Below are 27,546 nucleotides of genomic sequence, written 5' to 3' on the forward strand. Positions count from 1 at the left end.
TGATACCCTCACATATGATTGTTGTGCACTACTAGCCTCATGACAATGTACCTGCAGAAGATTTCCAGTACCTTGAACTTAAATATCTATGATTGTTGTGCACTACTAGCCTCATGACAATGTACCTGCAGAAGATTTCCAGTACCTTGAACTTAAATATCTTTGAAATATAACTTCAACTTATTTATTTCATATGAATTGCTTCCTATTATTACCGTGTCATATATATGCACGCACGCACACACACACATAAGTTTAATGATGCATAGTGCTTTCTTTTCCCAAAGTGATCAACATTCTACTTGATGTGACCCAATTTAGTCAGCTTTTCTTAGGCTGTCAAACCAAGTATATGGATAGACCAAATAGAACATTCCTCCAATTGTGAACTCTCCCAGTAGCTTCAAATCCAAGAAGACTGATTTAGAAGACTTTCCCTTGGGATCACCATTGCAAAAAGCATTTTGAACATCAAATGGTATTACTACCAGGAAAAGTAAACTGCTAACAGTAAGATAACTCTTTTAGTTTATTTTGACAATAAGAACAATGGTTTCCTTATATTCCATAGTAGATCAATCATAATCCAAGCTGGCTTTATACCTCAGAAAGAAAAATCATGGTATAGATCTATCGAGTCCCAGGTCTTGATGAACAGAAAGAAAACAAGATAGCCCATAAAAAAGAAGTGGAAAATATATAAGCATAACAGTTATATAAAGAAACATGATGCTTTGTGCATGTAATCTTCCTAAGAGTAAATATCTACAAAGTAAGAGAATTATACTCCCTGATAGAGGATTGTGTAACCTAACTAATCTGGCAAATAAATATTAGGTTGTTCAGAAGAATTCATAACCTAAATCTGGCAACTCAGCATTATGCTAAGATACATACAGCATCATCATCACCAATCTTCTTCTGGAAGACTGGAACATGCTAGGAATTTCCACACTTTAGATGCAAGCACAACAGTACCAGTAGTATTTTCTGATGGATCACTTATAGCATTCTCATCTCTAGGCACATCTAGATTATGAACTAATGATGGTAATGAGACAACATGATGAAGAGAAGCTTGAAACCAGAGCTAACAATTGTTGTAGGAGAAGGAATGCATCCACAATCCTTCTCTCCTGAAAAGGATATGGAATTGAGGAAAAATCAAAACCCAATTAAAAAATTATGCCCTCAAAAGTTCTTGGATTAGGGTTAAGTGCCAGTATATACAAATGTAATTAACCATAATTGGCTATCTAAAGTTTGAGTTTGCTACTATAAAATTATTCTAAGAAATTGGACACTTACTTGATTCTCCATCATTTATTATGTGAATATTTTAATACCAGCCATGTTGTGCAGTCATATATACTCTAAAACAAAAACTTTGCAATTCCCTTATCATTATTTGGTGCTTTCAGCATGTTACTCTTTCTAAAAGATAATGCATATTTTATGAACTAAAGGCTCGTCACTCCAATTCTTGTAACACTGATCTCAAAGTTTTTATGCATACACAAGTCCAAGTTGTTTGCATTGTGTCATTATCATCAATAAATTGTCTCACAAGTAATCCATTTGTCTAGAAGTGCTAATTGATTCCTCCAGAACTCTCTATTTAGCTTTACAGAATCTCTTAAAAATCAGTTATATATTTTATTAATGAAATATGTTCTGTTATTTAGTACTGCATCAATGTGTGTTCATGTCATGTTCAAATCAGTGTTATGAACAGAATTTACATATTAACTACAGGGAACATGCTTGGCAACTTCAGTAGCAAATATTAAACATGTGGAGAACGCTAGCGTGTAACTAGATGTGAAATTATCAATTCCTACAGTATCCTTCGGAGACATCAGATGTATTCATTAGCCACTATATCATAATACTTAAGAAATTGTGTATAAGGTAATACTTCTATTCTCATGATCAAAACATTTTTATGAATATACATTTCTTGCAGTTTTCATCTTGAAGTTACTACTCCAACGTACAAAAATAGGAAACCAAAACTAAGGTATAGATCACAAAGTTCATCCAAAACATGTTTGACATATGACACGTGTAAAGTTTATTAGAAATATTAACCAGTACAAGCATAAAATTCTAGATTATCCAAAAAGAGTACAATCCAAAATAGTCTCATGGATTGTGAAGCTTGTATTTTTTGCAAAATAAAGATTAGACACTTGTGTTCATGTGATTTGTGTGCACAAAATATCTATGGACAAAAATAGGAAACCAAAACTAAGGTATAGATCACAAAGTTCATCCAAAACATGTTTGACATATGGCATGTGTAAAGTTTATTAGAAATATTAACCAGTACAAGCATAAAATTCTAGATTATCCAAAAAGAGTACAATCCAAAATAGTCTCATGGATTGTGAAGCTTGTAATTTTTACAAAATAAAGATTAGACACTTGTGTTCATGTAATTTGCATGCACAAAATATCTGTGGACAAAAGTACACACCTCCATCCATCTGAAAGAAAATTTATAGAATTATAGGAAAAACTTGGAAAAAAAAGTATGCCTCGAATGAGGATGCTAAAGAAGCAATAATTAACATGAAGAAACATTTTGACCATTTAATCGGAGAAAAAAGTACTAGATAGCTAAAGCCAAAGTAGTGCAACAGCAGAAAGTCATATACACAACACCACGGATTAGAGAAGACAAATTCAGTTACCTAACGGCACTAATAGAGGACTAGTACACATGCTATGAAGTGAGGATCCAAATAAGAAGTTTGGATCAGATGTAGATTATCCTTGATGTTTAATTACCTAAAAAGTAGACACGGTTTCTTATTAAGTTCGTATGCATCGGATATTTCCCAAGCTTCTTTCACCATTATCCATTATCCATTTCATTACATGACTTAGCTTCGATCTGAAAACAATAGATGGATCCTTGGCTCATATCCAAGCACTGATTCAATATACATCAATTACGCTTTCATCCATCTAAATATCTATGAAACCATGGAATTCCACAAACCTAATAAAAATAAATTGGCATCTACTCTATAGAGAGAATGAAGCTCCAAACAATTTGGCAAGCTAAGTACTAGCTTCAAAATAACCCATGTGGATCTCTATTAGAGCAATGATCCCGAAGTCCAAATCTTGGATGTTAGAAAGAAGGCCTGAAAGAATTCATGAGAAGCAAAAATCACATAGACGGACGTATAGAATGCAACCCTAAGGTCTCAACTGCCACTAACCAAACATCCTACCGCTCAAGTCACAGAAACCTAATAAGTCCAATTTAATAACGACACATATAGACCGACAGCGGGAGATAGATAGCTGCAGAAAGGTAAATCACGAAGCATCATCGAATAGATAAAGAAGAAAAACCTGGAGCAGAAGAGGTATCATGGCGAGGGCAAGCCAGCGGGGTGACAACGAGAAAGAGCACGCTGGTACACACAGCCATGGCCGCCCGCATGATTGCGGACCGGCGTGCTCTCTCTCGTCGTCAGCCAACCATGCGCGCATCATCTCCCAACAGCAGGAACAAGCAAACGACAGCATGATCCTCTTGGGTGAGAATCAGAAACCAGCTACGGAAGACCGCTCAAAATCTGGAACCCTTGGGCCGCGAAACCACCGGAAGCCGATCGAAACCCTCGAAATTCTCAGTTGGAACCGACGAAGAATCGCAGATCGAATTCGAATCAAGATTCCGAGGAAGAAGACAACGACGACGACGATGATGAGATGGAGACGAAACGGAGAGGCTCCGCTAACGCACTTGTCGTCCTTTCAACGAGGGCCGGCGTTACGGAGACGGTAAAAGTAAAAGCGAGAACAACTAATTCCACATTACAGATCGCGACGAATAAAGAGCGAGGAAAAAGGCCATAAAACCAGAGGACAGAACAGTACGCGCGTCCGCCACGTGCCCATATGGCCCGCCGTGGGCTCCACGATCTCGAGAGGTACGAAAGTGAGTGCGTTCGATTGAGGTCCTTGGGTCTGAGGTAGCGATGCGGTGTCCCGCGAAGGCAGGACGGCACCGCGTCCGATCAAATGAGCGGTCGAAACGTGTCCCGACTCGCCTTGCGAAAGGTGGGCGACGAGGGTGGGGATTGACCTAGACGTTGGCGATAACTACGGGAAAGCCACGGGGTGGGGCCATGGTGGTCGACTTGACGTGGTCCTCTCGGGTCACATCAGGACACGCTTTGTGCTGTTTTGATCACGGAAAAGCTCGTCGAGATGTACAAGCTCTTTTACTTCCCCTTCCTTGGTATGCGGAGTGGGTCGATGCCGGGGGGCGTGGTCGAGTTTAAGGCTCCGAGACTGTCTACGGATCTGGTATGACCCGATCCGGTCAAAAGTTGTACCCGTCTGTGGCAGCTCCAAAGCTGTCTACGGATCCGGTATCACGAGATCCGGTCAACATTGTTAGTACCCGTCAATGGGGTGGATGCCATCGTGTTGATGCGTTTACTGTTCACCTGACTCTGCTGGCACTACTGGAAGGGTTTTCAGTATTCTTTTTGTTCCTAATTCTCGTTTGGATGAGGGAGAAGATGACAAGTATATGCTTGGGATCATCATGTCTTCTAAAGTCTATTTTGGGTCTACAATGTGATTTCGATAATTACTTTTCGTTTCGGTTGGAAAATGAATCCGATAATCAACAAATTTTACCATGCATTGTTCACAAATTTTTGGATATTTTCTTAGTTGCAATTGCTGGATATTTCCACAAGATTTAGTGATCCCATGTTCTACAACCTAAATCATAGTTATTAAATCAAGGTAACACAAGGATACTCTGAATTGAAAATTCAAGAATGGGATCCTTGGTCAGTCCAATTCAATAATTTGATTAGTTTTTTATACATACTGATCATAATGTTATATCTTTAATCCACCATTTACTTAAATACAAGTATCTTTAATGATTTGCTTATACATATACATATATATATATATATATATATATATATATATACATATACACATACACATACACACATACACAATACACATATACATATACATATACATATACATATACATATACATATACATATATATATATATATACATACACATATATATACATACATATATATATACATACATATATATATATATATGTAATATATATATACATACATATATATATATATATATATATATATATATATATATATATATATACCACCTCTACATTGTATAAAAAGTTTTGACAATTTTTATAAAAAGCTCTTCCTTTTTTTTAATCAAAGATATCTCTTATTTTCGCTTTTCATATTGTCTCCTACCCTGAGGTTCTATTACCTGTTTAATGTCTATTACCTCTGTTTAATGTCTTCGTTGTTTTGTTGTGCATATTATTTACTTTAATATGAAACTTTGTTGTCTTTGTGCAACGCCCATCTTTACTTGTCGCACATTTTATTTTTATTCCTTTTCCTCACCCATCATGTTTGTCGCCTTCATCGCTTCTATGCATCCTTTTTCACTCGTCACACCCCCTCACCTTTGCCCTTCCTTTGCTCATGAGACAAGAAAGGGATAAGGGCAATAGGCACGATAAGTAGAGAAGCAACAAATACGATGTGTATGACAAGTGAAAAAGATATAAAAATGATGAAAGCAATAAGACAAAGATGAAAGCGAGCAGTAGACAAACGCAATGAACTTATTGATTGAGGAAGGAAAAAAATATTTTATAAAATTATAAAAAATAAAAAGATACTATATGAAAATAATAAAAATAGTGACACCATTAGGGAAAAAAAGGGAGCTTTTTAAGAAAATTTGCCCAATTTTTTTTAATCCACCTAAGAGTCTTTTGTTTAATAAAAAAAGAAGAAGAAATGACTCATCTAATCAAAATGGTGAGAGAGAGGTTTCTAAGATCATGATAAAAAAAGAAATTAAGCTTTGAGATTAGTTGTCTATATTTTTATTTGCTTTTATTAATTGTGTTCTTGTGGGGTGCAACTAAACTGATTCCCCTTTACTCTAGATATAATATGCAATATGAAAATATATATCTTAATAATGCTTGCCCCTTGGAAAGTTTGATATTATGACAAAATAAAAATAAAAAATCATTATATGACAAAAAAATATGATGTTTTGGTATGAACTCAAACCTCTCCACCTACGAGAATGCAAGCATGTGAATCAAAATTAAGCAATAACATCAATTTTTTTTGTGGAAATAGTATTTGAAAAGTATTTGTCATATATGCCTATAGAGGACTGTGATCATACATGGTGGCTTTTATATGTTGTGCAGTATACTGTAAGGATATCTATATGGCAATGAATAATTAATGCAAACTCATTTATTGAATTTGTGACCCACAAGACAAATGTAAAAACATCATAAAATTTTCATGCATCATCTTGATATTATTTACTAGTGGAACTATGGATAATTCTAAAAGGATTGGAATTACCTACAATAAATCTCAAGCCATGCAGGTTACATAGAACAGGCCTGTTGCCAGGGAAAGCACAGATAAAGATTGTTAGATACAAGGAATGAAACACATCCCACACTTCTCTGTGTAGCCAACAAGAATAGCACAAATTACTAGTGGCAGTAGTTTATGAGATGCCCACCATTCTAAGCTTTGGACTCCAAGGCCAACAGTATCTTCTTTCTTGGACCCTGGGGAACCACCAAAAAACAAATCAAATTAAGAAGAGCTAAAAAGACGAGCAGCCAGAAATTGACTCACTGCTGACAACACCGAGTGGTCAAGAACAATACAGGCATTTTGAAATAATCCAGAGAAATTACAGAAGTAACAAGCTTCTTGCTGTATCAATAACAGAGCAAAATGGAAGTATGAATTTTTCATCTCATCCAATCTTTTATTCTCAAATAACCTTGAAATTGATGCATAGCATTAATTTTAGACAAAGATATAGAACATTAGCCAGTGCACGCAATATCATATAAGGTCCTACTATGCTATTTTATTTCTTTGACAAAAAATGATATAAACAACAAGCAATGATGAAAGAAACTGGGAATACCATTGGAATTCCTAGAGCCCTGAGATCCTCATCATTCATATGCTTGAGAGCAGCCATGTCAATCTACAGTTATTGAAGTAAACATTACTTTTTAGTTTTTATCCATGTATATTCGGGAGAAATCAAAATAAATATATAATATGATGAAAAAAGAGTACCCAAACCTCATACCTCCTCTGCTTGGAATGTGATTAAATATTTTTCTAGACCCAAAGAGTGCAAGAAGCCATCTACTGACAACTCAGACTGCAAAATTACAAAAAAGTGTTACAAAAAAGAAATCCAGAGTGATGGCAGTATAGAAAATCAATAACTTAACAACAGTAATAGAAATATCATGTAATAGTAGCACGTAATGAAACCCAAAATCTAGCAATCATTAGAGATGAAAAGAGGGAAGAGTTATCAGAAGTGTGAAGCCATAGTCTCAGAGAACTAGCAGAAGTTATTGAACTTTGGCTACGATGAACTCTGCAAAAATAACTATATATAGCACCACAACTTAAGCATCTGAGTGCACAGATAATATGCAACTTGTTACCGATAATTTTCATATTAAATGACTTGCTAATTCTGTGGTATATTATGCAGGAGAAAGCATACTAAATAAACATATTATCCAGGAGAAAGTATTACCAATGAATAAAACACTAGCTCATGCGCCGTGACCGATGAGTGATTATAGCAGAGGTAGAGATGTATACCTTGTGCTGTGATGGCTTTGTGGAAGCTGATTTGGTTGGTTTCTTTGCTTCTGATACTGGTGGATCATGCCGGAGATTTTTCTTGGTAGTTTCAGAAATTTCTGACACTCGTCTAGCCTTTGAAGGATCAGTATTTGGTGGCTGTGAGTGCATCATACCAGATAGCTTGTCACGAAGATCTCGAACTACCGACACCTTCCCACTTCGGTAAGCTTGTTGAGAACTTTTTTTCTGAAGCTTCCATCTAAGATCATTGGGATCAACAGATTCTAAAAATACAAAGCACGGACAGCAGCTATCATTAAAAAGTCACTATACAGTGAAACAAGGAACTACTGATCGCAAATACTAGTAGGACATAGATCTTTGTACTCAAACGTTCAGGTTCCATGTTGTCCTCATAAAGATCATGCTTCCATTTGTCATCACTTTGCCGTTGTCTGTAAAAGAGCAATAACAACTAGTTAAGTGGGAAGTCCAAAGCAATGTTATAAAAAATAGAGCTATGCTCATAACATCAAAATAGAAACTACATCAACCTATAAGAAGAAGAAACCATAATCACGAAAAAGGAACATGACAGAAAAATTAAAACAAAACAAAAAATAAGTAAAAAAATGTGAAATCTATAGGATTGAAGAGAGTGTAAGATTTTAGTGACACCTTCAATGCACTCTGTTTTAGCATAAAAGTAGGATCGACCTACTGATTGTCATTAAGCTTTTTTATTATATGCCCTGGAGAACAACAATAAAATAGTCCAATTTATCTAATCACCATATCCACAAAATTTGACCATGTTGCTCAATAGTATGCCAAATAGAATTCAAGTAGTTGAATGTATCTAATCACTACCACCATGAAACACCAAACCACTTTACTTATTATTTTGAAGTACTATGCCAAATAGCATAGGATCATTTTATATATAAAGGCTTGAACTGCATCAACACAATCTGAATTGCAGGTCCGTTACACATGAATAAAAAGGATGTGTTTTCTTATTCAAAAAAATGAAATAAAATTATCAGTAGGGCTATGACTTGGGCTGGTTGAGCTGAACCTGCCCAATTTGGGCTGAATGAGTTTAGATATCTTAACCCGACACCAATAATAATCTGTATTGAACATTTGAACCAAACCAACCAGAATCCAAATTGAAGAGTAAAAATTCTGGACCTGGCCCAAGTTGGGTACATGAAACATATGCTAAATTTTATCACAAGTACTACTAGTATCCATTTACAAAAGCTATTAACTAGACTAATTGTAGTATAAGTAGCTTGGCTACTGATATCCAACCTAGCCCAACTGAACAGGACTCGTAAACCTGAGTTGGGTTCAGTTAAGATTGGAAGATCCTAACCTATGGCAACACTAAATTAGGATATGGTTAGAAAATTTGTGTTGGGTTTTAGGGTTAACCTTCAACCTGATCCTGTTTGACAGTGTACCAGCATAACGCACATAAATTTGGATTGCATATCATAAAAGCAATCTGATAATCATCCAACTCACATAACGTCAATCATATATGTAAACAAATATATCAAAATATTTCAATGTAAATAGTGTAAATATAAGTCCTGTTTCATTCATCCAGTATGTGAATAAGGTATATAGAAAGTGGATCAACTTTAGCACTATTTACATCCACAATTTACAGTTTTCATTTAACTTTTCACAATGTTTCAATGAATTTGGATTTGAAAATCTGGCTGGTTGGAATCAAAACCAATACTAAAGAAAACAGATCACTACAATAGTTGCTGTCTATATTTGACTAAGGAGAGGAAGTGAGAAACCTTTTCACTAGACCAATGCAGGTCTAGTGGTGGGAAAACTCTAGCCACGCATATCACTTCCTTCCTATTGTCTATTATCTTCATCATACTTATCAGTTATATTTTGTTGTAGTTCACCATTTACATATACATGGCGACTATAAAATCATACTGGGGTTGTTATTTAACCCATCATGTGACTACTGTGCCATCAAGAATGGCCTAAATGCTCAATTTGTCTAGCAACCAAGTCAAATTACACGCTGACCAGTATCTATCGATTTGACCAAGTAAGGGTATCAAAAGATATAGCTCAATAACAATAAGATACCATTCATTTAATTTTTTTTATATTTAACAACCATATCAAGTGGTACAGGTCAGTATATTGCCTAGTATATAAATACCAAACTGGACCATCAGGTTACCAAAATCAGTATTGGACTGATAACTAAAATTAGGTACAAAATTTAAAATTTGCATGTTAAAATGCACTATCCACACTATTGTGAAATAGTCACTTTTGTTTCATTGAAAACAACTTTTAATTTGATGCTAAACTAGTTCTCTTAAGGTCAATAACACACAAGTGGAAATGTGTTACAAGGGTTTGTGATATTAACCTTAATAACAAAAAAAAAAAACAGAGGAACAGTCTTGATATTGCACTCCAATAGATACCATGAGGCATGATTACAAGTTAAAAAAAAGGAAAATCTTTACCAGTCCATGTATACCCAGCAATCATAAACCTAGCTAGGCTAGTTAATTTATCTAATTGTTTAAACAACTTAAAGCAATTAATACTACGATACGATAAGCCAAACATCATGTAAGCTGACATGGAATAGATGGATAGAAATAAGATGGTAGACAGAGAAAATCCATTCACATTCAAGCAAATCTACCTGTTATACCATGAAAGGAGCTGAGTTAAGACCCAACTTGGAGATACTGTTTCATTTTGTTCTTTGATAATAGTATAAGAATAGAAGTTTATACTCCTCATACCCACAAACCACCACGTTAACCCTAAGCCTCCTATTCATTCAATGCATTCAATGACTCATCAAACCATTGCCTTATTATAGTTCACTAAGACTGCAACTCTTACCTTGCAAGTGCAGCTTTGACAGTGCAATAAAAGATATTGTGTGCCCTACACCAATCCAAAATCTCCCTTTAAAATCCAGAAGATCAAGGGGCTACACCAAAGGAAATAAAAAATTGCAAGATCATCACAGGCATAGAGAGATGCAAGAAGGACGACAAGTATCAACTTGTTGACACAACCATGGTCCTAATATCAAGTATAGTATGCTTAGAAATAGTTTAGTTTGTTTTTGGTTATATTTATGTTCTTGAGTCAAGGCTATCAGGGTCCAAATGTAACTTTACTAAAATTATTTCCTAACCCATTGGATTTGAATCTTGACCAGTCAAATTCAAATCATCAGGTGACTATCTGTTCCCTAAATGACCTCTATAACAAAGTATAACAAAGTTGGATATTTGCTTTATAACTGATTGGATTTGATTCCATAAACAACCTCTATAAAGGGGGTAGCAACCAACCATATGGAGGGAGAGGGGGGGGGTGGGGGTGCGCGGGGTCGGGGAAGTAGAGCTTTAAGCCCCTTTGAAAGCAAAATAAGTATTGCCTTATCCCCCTCGGGTATATCTTGAGAGTTTCATCCTATGTCTAACCTGGTCTTTCCTACCAAAATCTTCTACCTCCATGATCCTTTGCTCCCTTTTATTCCCTATTTATGAAATTCATCCTACTTCTAACTTTCATCTCGCTTATCATGATCTTCTCCCTTCCACATCTTTTACTTTTCTTATAATATTTTTTTTGTATTTCATATTATACCTCTTGTCCCCATGAATCACCATCTAAAGCCAACATGAAATATCAGATGCGGATCTATTCAATCTTCATCTTGCCAACTGAACTTTATCACTGGCCAATTACCTCCCTCAAAATAACTGCAAGACTCTCCTTAACCCTTCTCCCACTTGCTTATTAACACAATTTAAAGAAGAAAAAGGGTAACTTATAATAATAGTTCCAACATATCAGTGAACTCTTTGGTTACAAAGTAGTAGACTATCGAAAAAGCTCAACGAAATGATTGACAAATTTACTCATCGAAAAGGCTCAACGAAATAAGACTATCAAAAGGGAGGACTCAGTTGAGTCCTACCCTTCTAACTCGCCTTCATGTGGTGCATCATCTCCAGTCAAACAATCACTGCACCGAACTTGCGCCCATAAAACTACAATATTTCAGAAAATAATTGAAGTATCTATAAACTGTTTGATTACAAGAACACCATGCGCACAAGAATACCTTCCTAACTGATCACCTACTAAAGAAGATCTCAAAGATAGATATTATTCATGCTGCAGAAAACAGTAAGGTGACAACAAAATCTCATGGAAGGCTCGTCACATTAAATTCTCTTTTCCACTGTCTATAACCTATAAAATACTCCGATCCGATCAAGACCACAACTTTTTGCCCTTGCAGAAAACCACGATAAATAAAAAAATCTACTTCTCTTAGAGCCGAGCCAGTCAACCATTTTACCAAGCAAGAAATCGAACCTAAGCATAAAAGCTTCCTACTTACCGCAAAACCAAAGCGTCAATCGACGAACAGCATATCAAACACAAAAAAGGAACGCCGGTGGCAGCTCAGATAAGAAATTAAGAAGTTACGAACGCACCTTTTCGCCGCAACCACACCAGAGCGGCCGACGTCCCCGCCGAGATCGCCGTGCAGGCGCTCTTTGATGGACCGTTTACGTCCCGACGATATCTGATCCGCGTACATCGCACTTCTCGTGCAGAGATGCGAGGGGCCACAAGAAACCCCCAAGGGATGAAGGCAGGCGTGGAACCAGAGGAGAGCTACTGTTTGCGGCGAACGAAAAAGGCGTGTGGGGGTGTCCGACGAGCAAAACGTTGGCAAGAGGGCAAGCCTCCGACCGAGAAAATTTTCTAGGGATTGAAGGGTGAAATAACGCAGTAGTGATATCTTTGCGTTGATCCGAAACGTTCACGTTGATTTAGAGGGGCATATATGTAATAATATCATAATGGAACTGGATTCCCGTTGGAAGCAAATGGGCTAATTACATATTACCATCACCTTATTATTTCGGTTTAGATTTTAAAATTTTATATTAAAATATCTATAGTTATAAAAATAATAAATATAAGTTTATTTATCCTAATATTATTAATTTTATAGAATAAAAAAATTTAATATTTAAACTAATGATGATGATGGACGACATAATTAAGGATCTCGAGTGATTATTGTGAATAACGACTATATCAATAATTTTGAATTAGTATTAATATAATTATCAAGTAATATTACTTTGTATTTATATATCGACGTTAATATAAATACCGAACGATCATTTTGTCACTCAACAATTATGTTAATATCAACACATATATAAATTGACGAAAGGATCGTTGGATAATTATGTTGGCATGGACATAGATATAGAATAGCTCTCAATTCTTACTTTCACTCTTCTTAATCACAACTGTCATCCAACCCCTAATAACATTATCGTCTGTTACCATTATATCATTAATTTAAATATTAAAATTATTTTTTATTTTTTATTTTTATATTTATATTAGTAAAGTCGATGATATTAAGATAAATAAATTTAGATATTTTATTTTATAGTTATAAAAAATATAAAACTTTGAAGTCTACTCTAAGAAGGTATAACCCAGGGTTAATCTGATAATTTGCCCGGAGCAAATTCAGCTTATCGTTAGGACGGATTATGTATATATATTTCCGACCAACGGCGTGTCAAGGGTTTCATGTTAGAGGGTCTTTTTGTAATTTTGTCTTCCAAGGTGAGTGATAAAATGCCTTCCTCAACCCACCCACACCATTTGCGGTCCCGTCAAAACCTATCTAAACCCCAAATCCCGCCCCTTCTCGGTAACCGATCATCGGGAGAGAGAGACAGAGCGAGATGGAGGGGAAGAAAGGGAAAGCAAATTCAGAGATCTTCGAAACCCTAGGAGACTTCACGAGCAAGGAGAATTGGGACAAGTTCTTCACCCTCAGGGGCACCGGTGACACCTTCGAGTGGTACGCGGAGTGGCCGGAGCTCCGAGACCCCCTCATCTCCCAGCTCCAGTCCTCTTCCGCCTCCGATGGATCCGCCGACCTCCAGATTCTCGTACCGGGTTGCGGGAGCTCCCGTGTGTCGGAGTACCTCTACGATGCCGGATTCCGGCGCACAACTAACATTGACTTCTCCAAGGTCGTTGTCTCCGACATGCTCCGCCGCTATGTACGGTCCAAACCTGAGATGCGGTGGCGCGTCATGGACATGACTGACCTCCAGGTACTTGTGCTCTTTGCTGGGAGTGCCATAGATTGTGGTCTGTAGTCTATTTAACGTGGATTTAAGGTTTGATTCCTAACAGAAAATTTTGTTTTATCAGAGCATTAGGTGTCCTGCCCTTTTTCAAATCTCAAGATTTAAACTGTCGTTCCATTCACTATTTTTTCTTTGTTGTTTGCCTCAACCCCATCCAATTTGCTGTTAAGCAACATGATACATTGTTATACATTATCCATTTCTGCAATGAATTATACTGGAGAATAGTCTGTATTTAATCTTCTCTTGAATCAATCACTACAGGTAAATGAGGGTTCTGCAGACAATCTTGGCCATGTTATGTACCATGCTTTTTAGCTAACATTGCTCGATTGCACCCTACCAGAATTCCAGTTGCTCACTATTGTCATTTGTGAAAACTATATGATGTTGTACCATCAAATTATTAATTTACCATCTCAAATGCAAGTCTAGTCAGTATGATGTTTTATACGTTGATCTTGAAAACCTTAATCTTGGAAACGTTAGCAGATAACCCTAAACCCTTTTGTTCAACACTTCCACCGCTGCTGGCTGCCTCCTCCTCTCTCATCAAGTAGGTATGCCTCCTCTTGCCATTTCTTTTCTTTCCCTTTTTCGTCTTCTCATTACTCCCTCCTCTCTTTCTTCCCTTTTCTTCATCGTAGGTAGTAACCTATCTGCTCTGAATCTCGTATGTGGTCTCTTTGCCTTTCTATTCCTTGCTTTAATTCTTGATAAAAAATTTAACAGTTAACATGCCCTCTTTCACTTAGTAACCCACATTATGGATGCCTAACTCCATGCATATAGTTGACATGATGTTGATAGTGTGTCTCAGTACACACTTTCAAATATTATTTCTTGTTTCTTTGGTTGTTTCTCATTTCTAACATGAAAGATAATTATGTAGTGTGTCTCACTACACACTTTCAAATGGTATTTCTTGTTTCACTTGTTTCTTGGGTTGTTTCTCATTTCTAATGTGAAAGATAATTATATATTTAGATAGTTTTTTCTTATTTTCCATCTTTTGTCAGTTATAATTTTTTCTGTTATGAATTCTCACTCTCTACCATTATTGTCTTTAATGAACTAATATGCACTAAAATTCTTAAGATTTCCTCTATCATTTGTCATTTTTAGACTTTATATTGGCTAACACTGATAACAACCAGTTTGCAGATGACTTCTTCGATGCCATTCTTGATAAAGGGGGATTAGATGCTCTAATGGAACCCGAGTATGGTTCAAAGCTGGGAATTAAATATCTTAAGGAGGTAACATGTGCTAACATCTGTTCTACCATCTGTCACATGCTTTTAAGTTATGCTCTGCATCTTCATACAGCATTATTAACAACATGAGCTGCATGATCATTAGGTGAAGAGAGTGCTTAAATCAGGAGGAAAGTTTCTCTGTCTGACTCTGGCAGAATCTCATGTCTTGGGTAAGGTCAATCAAACTTTAACTGAAAGTGTTGTTCGAACTTCATTAATTGTTTAATTACATGGTAGCTACCTTGTGATGGTTGCCGTCCGATAAATAATGCATTTCTATGTCTTCTTCTCATCCATGAATTTTTTTCATTTTTGCTCTTTTTGTGATAGTTTCATAAACTAGCCTGAAAAAAATTCTATGTACTTCTGTAGATGTGCTATTCACTGAATTACGATTCGGATGGGAGACAAGTATACATGCCATCCCTCAAAAACCTGGTAGCAAACCTACCTTCCAAACCTTCATGGTAGTTACTGTAAAGGAGAAGCTGGGTGCACCAAACCTGATTAAGTTACTATTTGACCAACATTCCATAAACCATAAAGGAGGGCAGGTATAAGAAAATATTTTGTTCTTCTTAAGATGATATGACTTAAGATATCCTAGAAAGTTAAAAAAACAGCAACTGAATTCTTAGTTCTTTTTTCAGGTGCATGCTTTACTTAATGCAGTTGAAAATGAGAACAGAATTCGCAGTGGCTATACTGCCGGTGCTGATATTGTCTACTCCTTAAAAGACCTACAACTAGGTGCCAAAGGTGCTTTAAATGAGCTTGTCCCAGGACGCAGGTGTCAGACTATTCTCGGCGAACAAGGAAGCTCACTTTTTCACTACAAAGCTGTACTGTTGGATTCTCAGCAACTATCTGAACCATTCTTATACCATTGTGGTGTCTTTATTGTGCCAAAGGTGGGTGAATTTTTGGTACTATTTATTTCTTTTCAGTTAGAACTGCAATTTTGTTTATTCAGACTGCAGAAAAACCAATGGTGTCAAATGATAATCTAGTTTTTGTACCTATTTTGGAGTGTCTCCCAAAATTAATAGGAACCTAATAAAGCTGCCTGCAGAGAAGGTAAAGACATTTTGGTTTTGTTTAAACTTTAAAGACAATGTTGTATATTAATGAACAAATGTTACAGTAAAAGAATACTAAGTAATGAGCTTTCAGAGGCTGAAGGAGTTTTGTTGCTAGATCAGACAGAACATAGTATTTTATGAATCTTTGTATTTGTTAGCCAGGGCCGTTGCTTAAGTATATGGTGATTTGACTAAGCACTGTGATTTCATTTCCATCCTGAGATCAGATATGTAATGTTTTATGTATTGGTCAGTCTAGGCTATAACTTAACAGAGTCTACAATGATGTGATCAGGAAGTTTGATTTAATTCCTATTGTGAGCATGTGTTTAACTGTTATTTTCTTTTATCTAAAGATCAGAATATTTGTCTGCTATTGTTCTCGTATTTAAATATTAAACTCTTTATTCCCGAGGATCTTGAACTACTAATTTGTGACGGTTTTGTGAATTACTTTCTAATGTTAGGATAATTCATCTGCCAATAAATGTTTTAGCTCTCTGCTTGAGATGTATGACCATAACTTCATTTCTAGGCTCGAGCTCATGAATGGTTGTTTACTTCAGAAGAAGGACAGTGGCTTATTGTGGAAAGTTCAAAAGCAGCTCGCCTAATTATGGTACCTTTACTAAGGATGGGCATGGAAACTAGCTCTCTTTGCATTGTTTTATTGAGTTGATAGCATTCAAATCTTTATTCGTGCTTGATTCCATTTTTTTGTAGATTTTCTTGAACTCAAGCCATACTGGTGCCAGCATGGATGACATCCAGGTAATGTTATCAAAATCATGTAATTGTGTGCTGATTTTTGGGCTGTATCATCATGACACAATTTGTTCTTTTCCAACTTTGTCATTTGAGTTTTTATTTTTATTTTTTTCAGAAGGATTTATCTCCTCTTGTAAGAAACTTAGCACCTGGAAAAGCAGATGACGAAGCTCGGATTCCGTATGTTTGCCCATTAAAGTCTCACTTTGAAGTATATTTTTTTGTAAATTGGTTTTATTGATTGCCTTTATTTTTCAGATATTGTGTATGTTTGATTATATATTTATAACTTTCTATCAGAATTTATTCCTTGATGTTTGCCTTTTGCCTTATATTAAGATCTGGCAAAATTTTGAACCTATTAATCTCCAAAACAGCGTAAAGGACCATTTCATCTGTCTGCAAAGTGTTGTATCTTTTTGCTGATAGTTCCTAGCCAAAAATTATTATTATCATGTTTATTTTTTTACTGTTTTGTGTGTGGTGGGGATGTGAACTCCTTGGTGAAAGGTAACTAGCTTTTTTTCTCTTCTATCGAACAATTAGATACACTGATTTTTAAGAATTTGCACTGAAGTAGCCTGTTTTTTTATGATTGTAATTAGATAATCTTGAGAACAATGCCCTTAACATTACTAAATGGAGGGAAGATATATATCTGTCATAGAATAGTTGGGAATTACATAAACGACCTGTAATAGAAGTTGTTCTCTTCTACAAGCAATAGGACATATTTGTAGTGCCAATGCATCTAACAGATTATTATGTTGATACAGTACTTTTTGCTGAAAACATGTTGTACAATCATACGGCTGACAATAGTTATTGCTGCTAATTTTCGATGAGTTTAGTTGATAGGGTTAAATCCCTGATTATTTGACCTGTGCTAACAATTGCACTCTTAAAAACATGTCAAATTCATACTGTCCAAAAGCATCCAACTGTACCATGATAGAATCTGCTGGTTGTATGGTAATGTTACAACCTGAGGGGTTTGACTAATGAATGAACTTAGGAGCTCTTGATCTTATAGTGATTATGTAATATAAATTCTTAGGTTCTCAAGCCCTAGTTTTGGCCCTAAGCCTTGCAGTTTTTCTGATACTACCCGCTTTTCCATCTGTTCCTTCCTGCTTGAAGTACATTTTTACTTATTTTTGTTCCTCCTTTATGCTTGTCATCATCTTCTTCCTATGACTAGGGTACTTAGTTTCCAATTGCTTTTACTTTCCTTTTTTGATATCACAAGTCCAAAAATGTGCATAATGAAATAATGCTGTTGATTTTACTTTAATTTTGACCTTGATATTAGACCTTTTGTCAGGTTGTATGCAATTTCTCTAGGGCAAATTCCTTTAAAAAAAAGCCCCAACTATTCATTTTTTTTCCAATAAAGCACCCCTTTTTGGTTTATTTCCACAGAGTGCCTCTTATTTTCTAAAAGACGAGATTACCCCTAACTTTTGTCCTGCCATCTTCGTCCCTCACTGTCTCCGTCCCTTGTCACTACTTCCATCCTATCACGAGGACCCGCTACCTTCGCGTGGTTGCTTTTGCCCCACCGCCCTTGTTCGCCTTCCATTGTGTCATCTTTGAGCAGGGCGTACTCGACCCCCTTTGCCTTGAGGATTTCGGACCACTACGTTGAAGGAGTGCGCTCTGCCCACTGCTTTCGCCCCTTGTCTCCACTCGATTAGGAGAGCAAACTAGCTTGGGAAGGAGGCACTGTCACGGACTTAGCTGGTTTTGCCTAAGTCGTGCGGCACCCTTGCGTGTCCGTCCGCAAAGGTCAACCTCCCCGAAGTCTCCCAGAACGGCAGCCTTCAGATCTTGGAATGCTGTCTCACATTTGTCCGACCACTTCCAAGGCTGCTCCTTCTTCAGCAACTCCGTCAGAGGGGTTGCCCGCTTCGAATATCCTGCTATGAAGCGTCGATAGTAATTGACGAAACCAAGGAAGGATCTCAACTCTGATACCATCTGTCACGGACTTAGCTGGTTTTGCCTAAGTCGTGCGGCACCCTTGCGTGTCCGTCCGCAAAGGTCAGCCTCTCCGAAGTCTCCCATGTCCCTTAGGACCCACGAAAGAGAGAGAACGGGTTAGAGAAAACGCCACAATCGGGATCCACAAGCAAACATCTCCGAAGAAACACTTCATAGACAATGCAAATTACAAACAGACTTTACAAGCTCTGAACAGTGGCACAACAAAGGGTAAAATGGTCCATTACAGACCGAGAATCTCTCGCACGTGTCCACATGACACAACCTTTATTTACAAGCCTAAAGAGGCCACCAACCCAACTAAAATGGGACTATTAAGCCTTTGGCCGCCCCTCTACATGCTATACAAGGCATGAACATGCCAAAAGACACGGACATACATAAGCATTACATCAAACATCTTGTTTAGAAGTTTGTCCGTGACAGCACGGTGGGCCATGCGAGGGAGGGAGTGGAAGCTAACTCTGCCACTGCCGTCTAATTCTCCTTTACCGAGGTTGACGATAGGGTTGACAGGGCGGAGGCAGACCCTTGGCTGTGCCTTGACAATGGCGGACGAGGGCAGCGGGTGGCAGTGGCCACGACAGGGCGGAGGTGGCGATTGGCATGAAGCTAGGGGTAATCTTGTCTTTTAGAAAATAAAGGGCGTCATACAGGAATAAACCAAAAAGGGGATGTGCTGCAGGGAAAAGTGAAAACTTCGGTTTTTTTGGGGAATTTGCCATTTCTCTATCAATTTCTTTCAAGAATCTCACCATGATGTTTTCTCTTTGTTAATAATCTTCATCTGAAATGCTTGCATGCTTTGTAGATCAATGTTCGGCCATTTAACAACCCTAGTTCCTACCTAGCAAAACAGAACTCCTTGTGCTGCATAATTACATTTTACTCTCGTGAATTATCCAGTATTACAATGTAATGATGGTACTCAAACATTAAAAGCACTAAATTCGTCTAAGCTATATAATTTTTCTGTAACTGATTGAGTTGAGTGTATCAAAGCTTTATTCTTCAATTTTTTTTTGTGAGATTGGTTGTTGGTATTTTATAGTCAACTATGAGATTGTCTGCAGAGGTCACACCAGGTAAACATCTTTTTTCTCCCTATGATTAATGCCAAGGTATATATTATTCAACTAATGTAGTTTTGTGATATTATTTTATGAAATTTCATCATGAAAACAATAGAAAATAATCTCTTACGAAAGAACCAATAGATCATGAGCTGGCTGCAAAATCCTTCCCTTGGTGTGCTTCCATATCCTGTGTGTGGATCTTCCCTTGGGCTGCATTTAGACAGGCTGTAACATCCTTTTCTCACTGTGCTTCCAAATGCCTTGTGTGGATCTTCCTCAGTAGGTTTCAAGTGAACATATTGTGACCTTATATCTCTAGTGCTTAATTAATTTAATTGAAATAAAGTATTGATAGAAAAATCATATATTATTTTTAAAGGATATGCATGCATATGATTGATCTTCAGTTTCTAATCACTCATACCTTTATCCGTGAGTCATGTAGGGATTGAACTGATCATATTATCATTTAGTAAAAGCAACAGCTGATTCATTGCTTTTGAAGAGAAAATGAATAACTTGACAGTTGTAAGCAGTACATGTAATATTACTTTATTCAATGAAGATATTGTTTATAAAGTTAAATCAGGACGGTTGGTGGAGAGGTGGTGTTACAAGTATTGGATGATTACCTTGTACCTCTTGGATCAAAAGAAGTGTATAAGATTGTTCCTGACTTGCTAGGCTTTATATATAAGAATGTTGGGCATTTAGGAAATGTGTGCAAAAGCTAGTTCACTGTAATAAAGTTGAGATGAATTTATGGGGATATTAGAAAAGACATAATATTAAAATATTATAAATATTTATACTGGTGAAAGGTTGAGGTAACTACAATTTGAGAATACAATGGGGAAGAGCTTTCTTTGGTGGTAGGAACATGTTCAATGGAAACATATAGATCCACCCATTAGATGATGCAAGTCACTTAGGATAAGTGGTGTGAGGAGAGGTAAAGACCTAAAAAGTCTTTATCAATCATCCTTACCAATAAAGAGAGAATTAATGGCCCATAATTTGACTAATGATATTACCATCACGAGAGCATAGTAGGCCTCATAGTGTTTACTAAATTGCCTTCCGATGCTCATTGCTGTCATGCTGTGGAACACATGTTTGTTTAGTCTCTTCTATGCCTGCATGCCTTTGTGGCCTTTGTTGTTTGAGTTGAATTGTGGCCTTTGTCACTAGCCTGTTCTAGTTTACTATATATTTGGTCATTCATTTATTTGCAGCATGAAAAAAAATGATAACCAGATTACTCATGCATTTGAAGCATACTTTTGTTTATTTTTTTCCTTAGCATATAATTATGTTCTATTTATTTTTTGGAATACTTGCAAGTTATGACTGTTTGGATTTGGTTCCAAAATATCAGGTTCATGATGGCAGGTGATGGCATCAAGCAGAGAAATATTGTCCATGAGGTTAGGAGTTGAAATTTTGGCTTCATATCTAAATTACTTTGTTTTGTTTCCTGTTAATTTCATGCATTATGTTTGTTGTGGCTGTCTGCTGGAAGAAACCGATGCCGCAAAAATAAGAGCAGCTATGACTTTTCTTTCTTATTATTCCTCTATTTAATAACCATCTTGAAATATATGTTGCAGTTGCACACTCTTTGATATCAAATTTGTGAATGAATGTTGATTGTTCACATGGGTTTCATTCACTGAGACCTCGTATCCTTAGCTTGAAACTTTTCATGTTTCTGAGAAATTTTACTGAAACGAATTAGGAAGCATGAAGAAGAAAAATACAATAATTTTTTATTGTGATCCTCTCTAAAACAAGAAATTGTTAAATGAACTACCTTTGAGGTGGAAGTCAGTAGCATGGCTTGATTTTTTTTACCATACCTATCAGTTCTCAAAGTTATACGAGTGTTTATCTTTATGTTTGTCTCAATTTCATTAGTTACTCTTCAACTATTTGTTCAATTGACATTTCACAAATGCAATTTGTGATGACATGTAGGTCCTATTAATGCCTTCACTTTTATCATAACCAAAGCAACAGGCACTTATATGTTATATGTACATCTAAATGAAATTTGCGGACACATAAATGAAATTGCAAGAACTTCATAGACACTGTTGGTGGACTAAAGCACAGTTATTATATGTTATATGTACATCTGACATTCTCTGTGGATTTGCCCCTCATCAGATCCTTGCGGATATGATATTTCATGTGTGATGTCTTCATATACTTCAGTTTATTACTAAATTCTAATTTCTTTCTCTGGATGATGCTTTTTTTATTTTTAGGAGATGGATGCTCCTCTACAATTACATTTATAGTGCATATTAACTATTTATCACTTCTAGCATATTATCTTATCATACTGTCTTTCCTCATTTATGTTGCTTATTGTCACTAGGCTACATCTGCCATTACTGGGCATATAATTGTTGAAGATGTGATCTATGATAATGCTGACGGGGATCCATCAGAACTGAAGTTGTTTCGTAGGCTCACATTTGGGAGAAGTTCGAGCATGGTGCAATCAGAGGCATTGCTCTCACAAGAAGCACATAGCAAAGAGGCTGACACAGATAGGAAGAGAAATGTTCCATCTTCAAGAACTAGGACAAAGAGAGGTCAAAAAAGAAGTGATTCATACAAATTGATTGATGGTAATTAAGTATGTTGTTTACTTTCTTAACATGTGCAAAGATTTGAAGGTTATGTTAGCTTGAGAAGATAATTTATCTCTGAAAAATGATGCCTGAATGATACACAGTGATCAGCCTGATGGAATTATTTGCATGAGAGTACATATTTTGTCCCCAAATCTTCGTCTGTTGCATCTTAATTATTAAGAAAAATATGACTCCCTTTTTTGAAATGCATTTTTAATTTAAGTACAATCTTTAAAATACATCTTTTTTTTTTTTTAAATCTAGGGTCAAAAGTTACCAAGGTTGACCATAGTTGTCTGGCTAGTCTTTACCACAGTGGAATTGTTTCTGGCTTGGCTCTTATAATTTCTGCTTTGGAGCTTGCTGTGTCATCTGGGAAAAAGGTAATACACTGTTTGACATTTGACATGTAAGACGATGAGAACAAATGACATTTGGGAATAAACTGATCCTTTATGATATGACATAATAGTTTATTACCAACTTATGATGTCATCGGGAATGTTCTATGTTCTTGTTTCTGTAGCAATAGAAAAGAATAACTTTTTTATTCCAAGTGTGAAACTGATTTATGTGCAGATTAGTACATGCATAGTTGGGCTTGGAGCTGGGCTTCTTCCTATGTTTCTTCATGCTTGCCTTCCTTTTCTTCAACTTGAGGTAGGAACTTCATGAGCAATGGGCTATTGAGAGAAAGAATTCATGGTTGCTTATTGTTTTCCCGTTGATGAAGGTGGTGGAGTTGGATCCTGTTATGTTGGATTTGGCGAGGCAATATTTCAGCTTTGTTGAGGATGACCGAATGAAGGTTGTTTTATATCTCTCTTTTATGTTTATATTTATATGTTAAATTGATCCCATCAATCTTTTGCATTTGCTGTTCATTTTATGCACACGACTATTGCAAAAGTGATTATTTTTAAATGTGCATAACTATTTGTTTGTGTAGATTATGATTAATAGTACTGGAATGATGAGCTGGCTTTAGTCTTTGTAATTTAATGAACGTTCATATTTGTCCTTCGTTTTTATGGTTCTTGATTAGCTTCTTGATTTATGATGTGTTTGACTGATCAGTGTCAAATTCTTTTTCTATGCTATGTGTTAAAATTTACAGCAATGGGTGGCCAGATGCACCAGTATTTTTCACAAATGTTGATGAAGTTAATCCAGATGACTACAGGGAAGTTCATGATTGTCTTCTTCACAATTAGAGAGGGAAATACAACGTATATTGACTTTTGTGTTAGTATTTGACTGATATAGAAAGGATTTGACTGTCTTTGGAGTCAAGTGTGAGCCCTGTGTGGGATCGATAGTGGTTTGATATAGTCCGTTAATATCCTTTTTTTGGCCGTTCTTATTCTCTTAATGGTAAATTCTTCTCTATTCAAGGTTCAAAATTCAAGAACTTTAATGTCATATCTTTGAATTGATGTTTTGTCCAAAAACAAAAACTCCAGAATAAAGAAAAAAAGTGAAAATTAGAAAGAAAACTTCAAAACTAATATAGGAATGATATAATTAAGAAAATTGAATATCTTTTTGTTCAATTTATGGTATATTCAAGTGCTTGAATATGGTTCAGATTATTTCAAATAAAATGTTGATTAAATATCAAAACTGTATGGAAATTATATAGATGTGTTATGGATTATCTTAGAAGGGTAAGAAATTGAGAAACTAGTTCCGTATTCTTCTTCCTCTTTTCGTCTTCTCTACTTTTTTTTTTTCTTCATCTTTATAGTTCTGTTCACCAGTAGCAGAATCTGGCCGGTATAAATTGATAGGCCAAGAGATCACCCAATAGGATAGGGGCTCAATGATCCCAATTCAAATACATTGTTTTTGAATTTGATTAGCCAATTTGGCAGAGTATTTGATTCAAGGAAATATAAAAGGGTCCAATATACAACATGTAAATTAGCTGGACCAAAAGGAGACCATGTTCTATAATCTAACTCAGCTAATTGCTTTGAACATCTGTCCTTTGTTGTTGTAGTCATGATTGTTATGATACAAAGTGATATAAGATGAACTTGGTCATTTCTGACTTTCAAAAAGTAAATTTTTGATAAGTGATTTAAAAACAAATTTTATATCAACCAAAACTTGACATGGGAATCTTAACGTTTTCTTTTTTTCCTCTCTATATCTTTGATGTATCACTTGGAGACTATACATATAGACTGTTATTATCCCTAAATGATGGGATGCATGACTGCTATGTTGGCTAAAATACTATACACTGCAATTGTCCTTTTAAATATACCTTATAGTGTAACATTCCCAGGTTAGTCCCACATCAGAAGTGGAAAGAGATTTGAATTGATTTGTGTATTGTCAAATGACTCAGGCTTAAGCATTTGAACTAGTAGTTTAGATTACTCAGTTGATGGATCAACCATCCCTAGTCAGGACATGATTAATGGTATTAGAGTGAACACAGGATTGAGTATGGTGAAGGGCTTGAATAGAAAAGGATTACTTATGGATTCGGCTAGAAGCACTGCTGGGCTGATTAATCGGATTTGGTTCTAAGCTATATTTTAGTCGTAATGAGGATGTCAAGCTCCCAAGTAGGGAATACTGTAACACCCATAGTTTAGTGATGATCAGAAATGGGAGATTTGGACTAGTTTATAAGGGTTTAAACATTTTGGGTTATTAATTAAAGCCTATCAGGTTAATGAATTAGTTATCCCATCAAGCCAGATCATGATATGGAATGCATGACTCTCCTTTGGTGGCTCCACGAATAGCCTAACACAGGGACATGTGGACCTTGTGATGCAGTGTAGGTTATAACAAGGCCTCACAGGAGCCTAGTTTGAGCCAAGAATTATCAGACTTTGATATCTTTTCATATAGGATTTCATGAAAAAAAAAAGAGGAAGAGTTTACTACTTCTGAAAGATTTTTACACCATGAAACCCTTTCAAGCGTATGAGAGCGAAGTACTGGCAGGTGTCGGTCTCACTGTATTTAGGATTGAGATTTTCTAGACAATCCCTCTTTATCTTCTTTTTTTTTTATTAATAATTGCTATTTATTTACATTTATTGCATGTTCAATATTCTAGTTATTTGAATGATTTTCTTGATTTCTTTCTTGATTAATTGATGTCAAAGTTGATTCAAAACCATAGTACATTTAGATGTGAATGCAATGATAGTATTTGCAAATTGATTTATCATTTATTTGATTGTCTTTGCATGCACATTTCATAATATCTCTGTTACCAAATTTTACAGTGAACCCATGCATCATTCTTTCATATATGGTAGTCTATTTGACTGCCATTAGCTGCCTCACCTCAAATCCCACTTTGTTGGCCTGCTATAGTGAAGCTTTATGCAATACTTCACCAAGGAGATTAGCCTGAACACTGGATGCTTTCAGGATCACTAGAATCTGTTAATGTTGGCATGTTTGTTTTTCAATACCAAATTTGATTATTCAGACGACATGATTTTTCTGAATATACATTTTTCTAGCTTGACATCTAGACTTTTTACTGATGTACAAATTGTGTATCTTAAATTACTTGTTTTTGTCTTTTTTTATTAGGTCCATATTGGTGATGGTATCCGGTTTATTGAAGATGCAAATGTCATCAAGTCACACGAACAAGAAACTGATGGAACATGTACAGAGTCTCTTGCGAATGGAAACAGCAGTGGAATTAAAATTCTCATTGTTGATGCAGATTCATCTGATTTGAGGTGGAACTTATGATTACCTATGTCCACTTTCAGATTGATATTTAAGATTGAAAATTTTGATATATGAAGACAACTTTGTGTTTCACTGCTTGTAGCTCTGGGTTATCCTGCCCTCCTTCAGATTTTGTTGAAGAATCCTTTCTTTTACAAGTGAAGAATTTTCTCTCAGAAGGAGGTCTGTTTGTCATAAATTTGGTGTCGCGATCTCCAGCAATTAGGGAGAAGGTTGTTTTACGATTGAAGGCGGTAAGATTCAAACTGCACAATTGATAATCATATTGAGTTGTTTATGGCTAGTTGTTTATTCCCGTCATGACTGTTAACAGTATGTTAAGAAGACGTCAATGACTAATTGGTATATGCAGGCCTTCAGCCAATTATTTTCACTTGAGCTCGAAGAAGATGTCAATGAGGTTCTTTTTGCTTCCCCTAGGAACATGTGCATTGACGTTGATCAGTTGCAAGAAGCTGTATCTAAATTATGTAGCTTGATGAAATTTCCTTTGCCAGATGGGCAAATAGAGCCTGGTAAGTTCAAGTGTCTGAAGTAAAACAGATGAATGCTGTGTAGTAGGTTCCATGCAACATGGGTTGGTTGATGCATCTTCAATAATGCATCCCTCGTTGTTGACTAGAATTTTGTAGAACAGAAGAACCATCTTTATTTTTTTCTAATTGATTGCAAAATGCAGTTTTAAATTATTTAAGACTTCCATCTCATTGTTCAAAAAAGATCAAAAGTCTTACCGTTGAGAAAAACAAGAACTTGTTATTTGTTCTTTTTGGCATGGATGAACTCTTATGGTGAACCACTTTTCTTTTTTTTTTCCTGTGGGATATGTAAATGGTGGTTATATGGCAATTGTTTGAGTTTGTTTTCCATATATATCTTCAGTTTTATAAAATTTGTTGACCATTTGTTTCTAATGAGAGTTTTTTTTTTTTCTTTTTGAGATGCTGTGCGCCATATCAATTTTGTTCAGTTTGATTTGTTTCGACAAATTATTATTTCGATAATCAAAAGTCAGCATTTTGCTGG

The 27,546-nt window shown here is 36.0% G+C and overlaps 2 protein-coding genes across 4 annotated transcripts; one reads left to right on the forward strand and one right to left on the reverse strand.

Annotated features, from left to right (window-relative positions):
• Nucleotides 1–6,419: 6,419 nt before the first annotated feature.
• LOC135627292 (uncharacterized) lies at nt 6,420–12,557 on the reverse strand. Its single transcript, XM_065133339.1, has 6 exons — nt 12,251–12,557; nt 8,106–8,173; nt 7,734–8,002; nt 7,201–7,275; nt 7,030–7,092; nt 6,420–6,658 (listed from the first exon to the last, which is right to left on the reverse strand). The coding sequence occupies exons 1-6, from the start codon at nt 12,355–12,357 to the stop codon at nt 6,614–6,616; spliced, it is 627 nt and encodes a 208-aa protein (XP_064989411.1). The 5' UTR covers nt 12,358–12,557; the 3' UTR covers nt 6,420–6,613.
• Nucleotides 12,558–13,462: 905 nt separating this feature from the next.
• On the forward strand, nt 13,463–27,220 carry LOC135627300 (uncharacterized). Of its 3 annotated transcripts, none has more exons than XM_065133348.1 (16): nt 13,463–13,912; nt 15,106–15,207; nt 15,311–15,377; nt 15,580–15,761; nt 15,858–16,118; nt 16,825–16,908; nt 17,013–17,060; nt 17,173–17,237; nt 21,516–21,564; nt 22,521–22,776; nt 23,047–23,165; nt 23,362–23,442; nt 23,516–23,590; nt 26,353–26,507; nt 26,603–26,753; nt 26,873–27,220. In XM_065133348.1, the coding sequence occupies exons 1-16, from the start codon at nt 13,535–13,537 to the stop codon at nt 27,056–27,058; spliced, it is 2,259 nt and encodes a 752-aa protein (XP_064989420.1). In that variant the 5' UTR covers nt 13,463–13,534; the 3' UTR covers nt 27,059–27,220. The 3 variants fall into 3 exon arrangements, with proteins under 3 accessions (XP_064989420.1, XP_064989426.1, XP_064989432.1); XM_065133354.1 differs by having other exon boundaries at nt 13,773–13,912; nt 15,113–15,207; XM_065133360.1 differs by lacking the exon at nt 13,463–13,912 and adding an exon at nt 14,464–14,508 and having other exon boundaries at nt 15,113–15,207.
• Nucleotides 27,221–27,546: the final 326 nt, after the last annotated feature.

The sequence above is a fragment of the Musa acuminata genome, chromosome BXJ1-3, assembly GCF_036884655.1.
Source record: "Musa acuminata AAA Group cultivar baxijiao chromosome BXJ1-3, Cavendish_Baxijiao_AAA, whole genome shotgun sequence".
Lineage (NCBI taxonomy): Eukaryota > Viridiplantae > Streptophyta > Magnoliopsida > Zingiberales > Musaceae > Musa > Musa acuminata.

Excerpts from the sequence above, each read along its gene's own strand:
- LOC135627300 (XM_065133348.1), top strand. The coding sequence starts at position 13,535 with ATGGAGGGGAAGAAAGGGAAAGCAAATTCAGAGATCTTCGAAACCCTA. Across the intron at positions 15,208-15,310 it reads GAATTAAATATCTTAAGGAG|GTGAAGAGAGTGCTTAAATC; the intron begins GTAACATGTGCT and ends CATGATCATTAG. Across the intron at positions 22,777-23,046 it reads TTCATACAAATTGATTGATG|GGTCAAAAGTTACCAAGGTT; the intron begins GTAATTAAGTAT and ends TTTTAAATCTAG.
- LOC135627292 (XM_065133339.1), bottom strand. The coding sequence starts at position 12,357 with ATGTACGCGGATCAGATATCGTCGGGACGTAAACGGTCCATCAAAGAG. Across the intron at positions 8,003-8,105 it reads CATGGAACCTGAACGTTTGA|AATCTGTTGATCCCAATGAT; the intron begins GTACAAAGATCT and ends TTGTATTTTTAG. Across the intron at positions 7,276-7,733 it reads CAAAGCCATCACAGCACAAG|TCTGAGTTGTCAGTAGATGG; the intron begins GTATACATCTCT and ends GTAATTTTGCAG.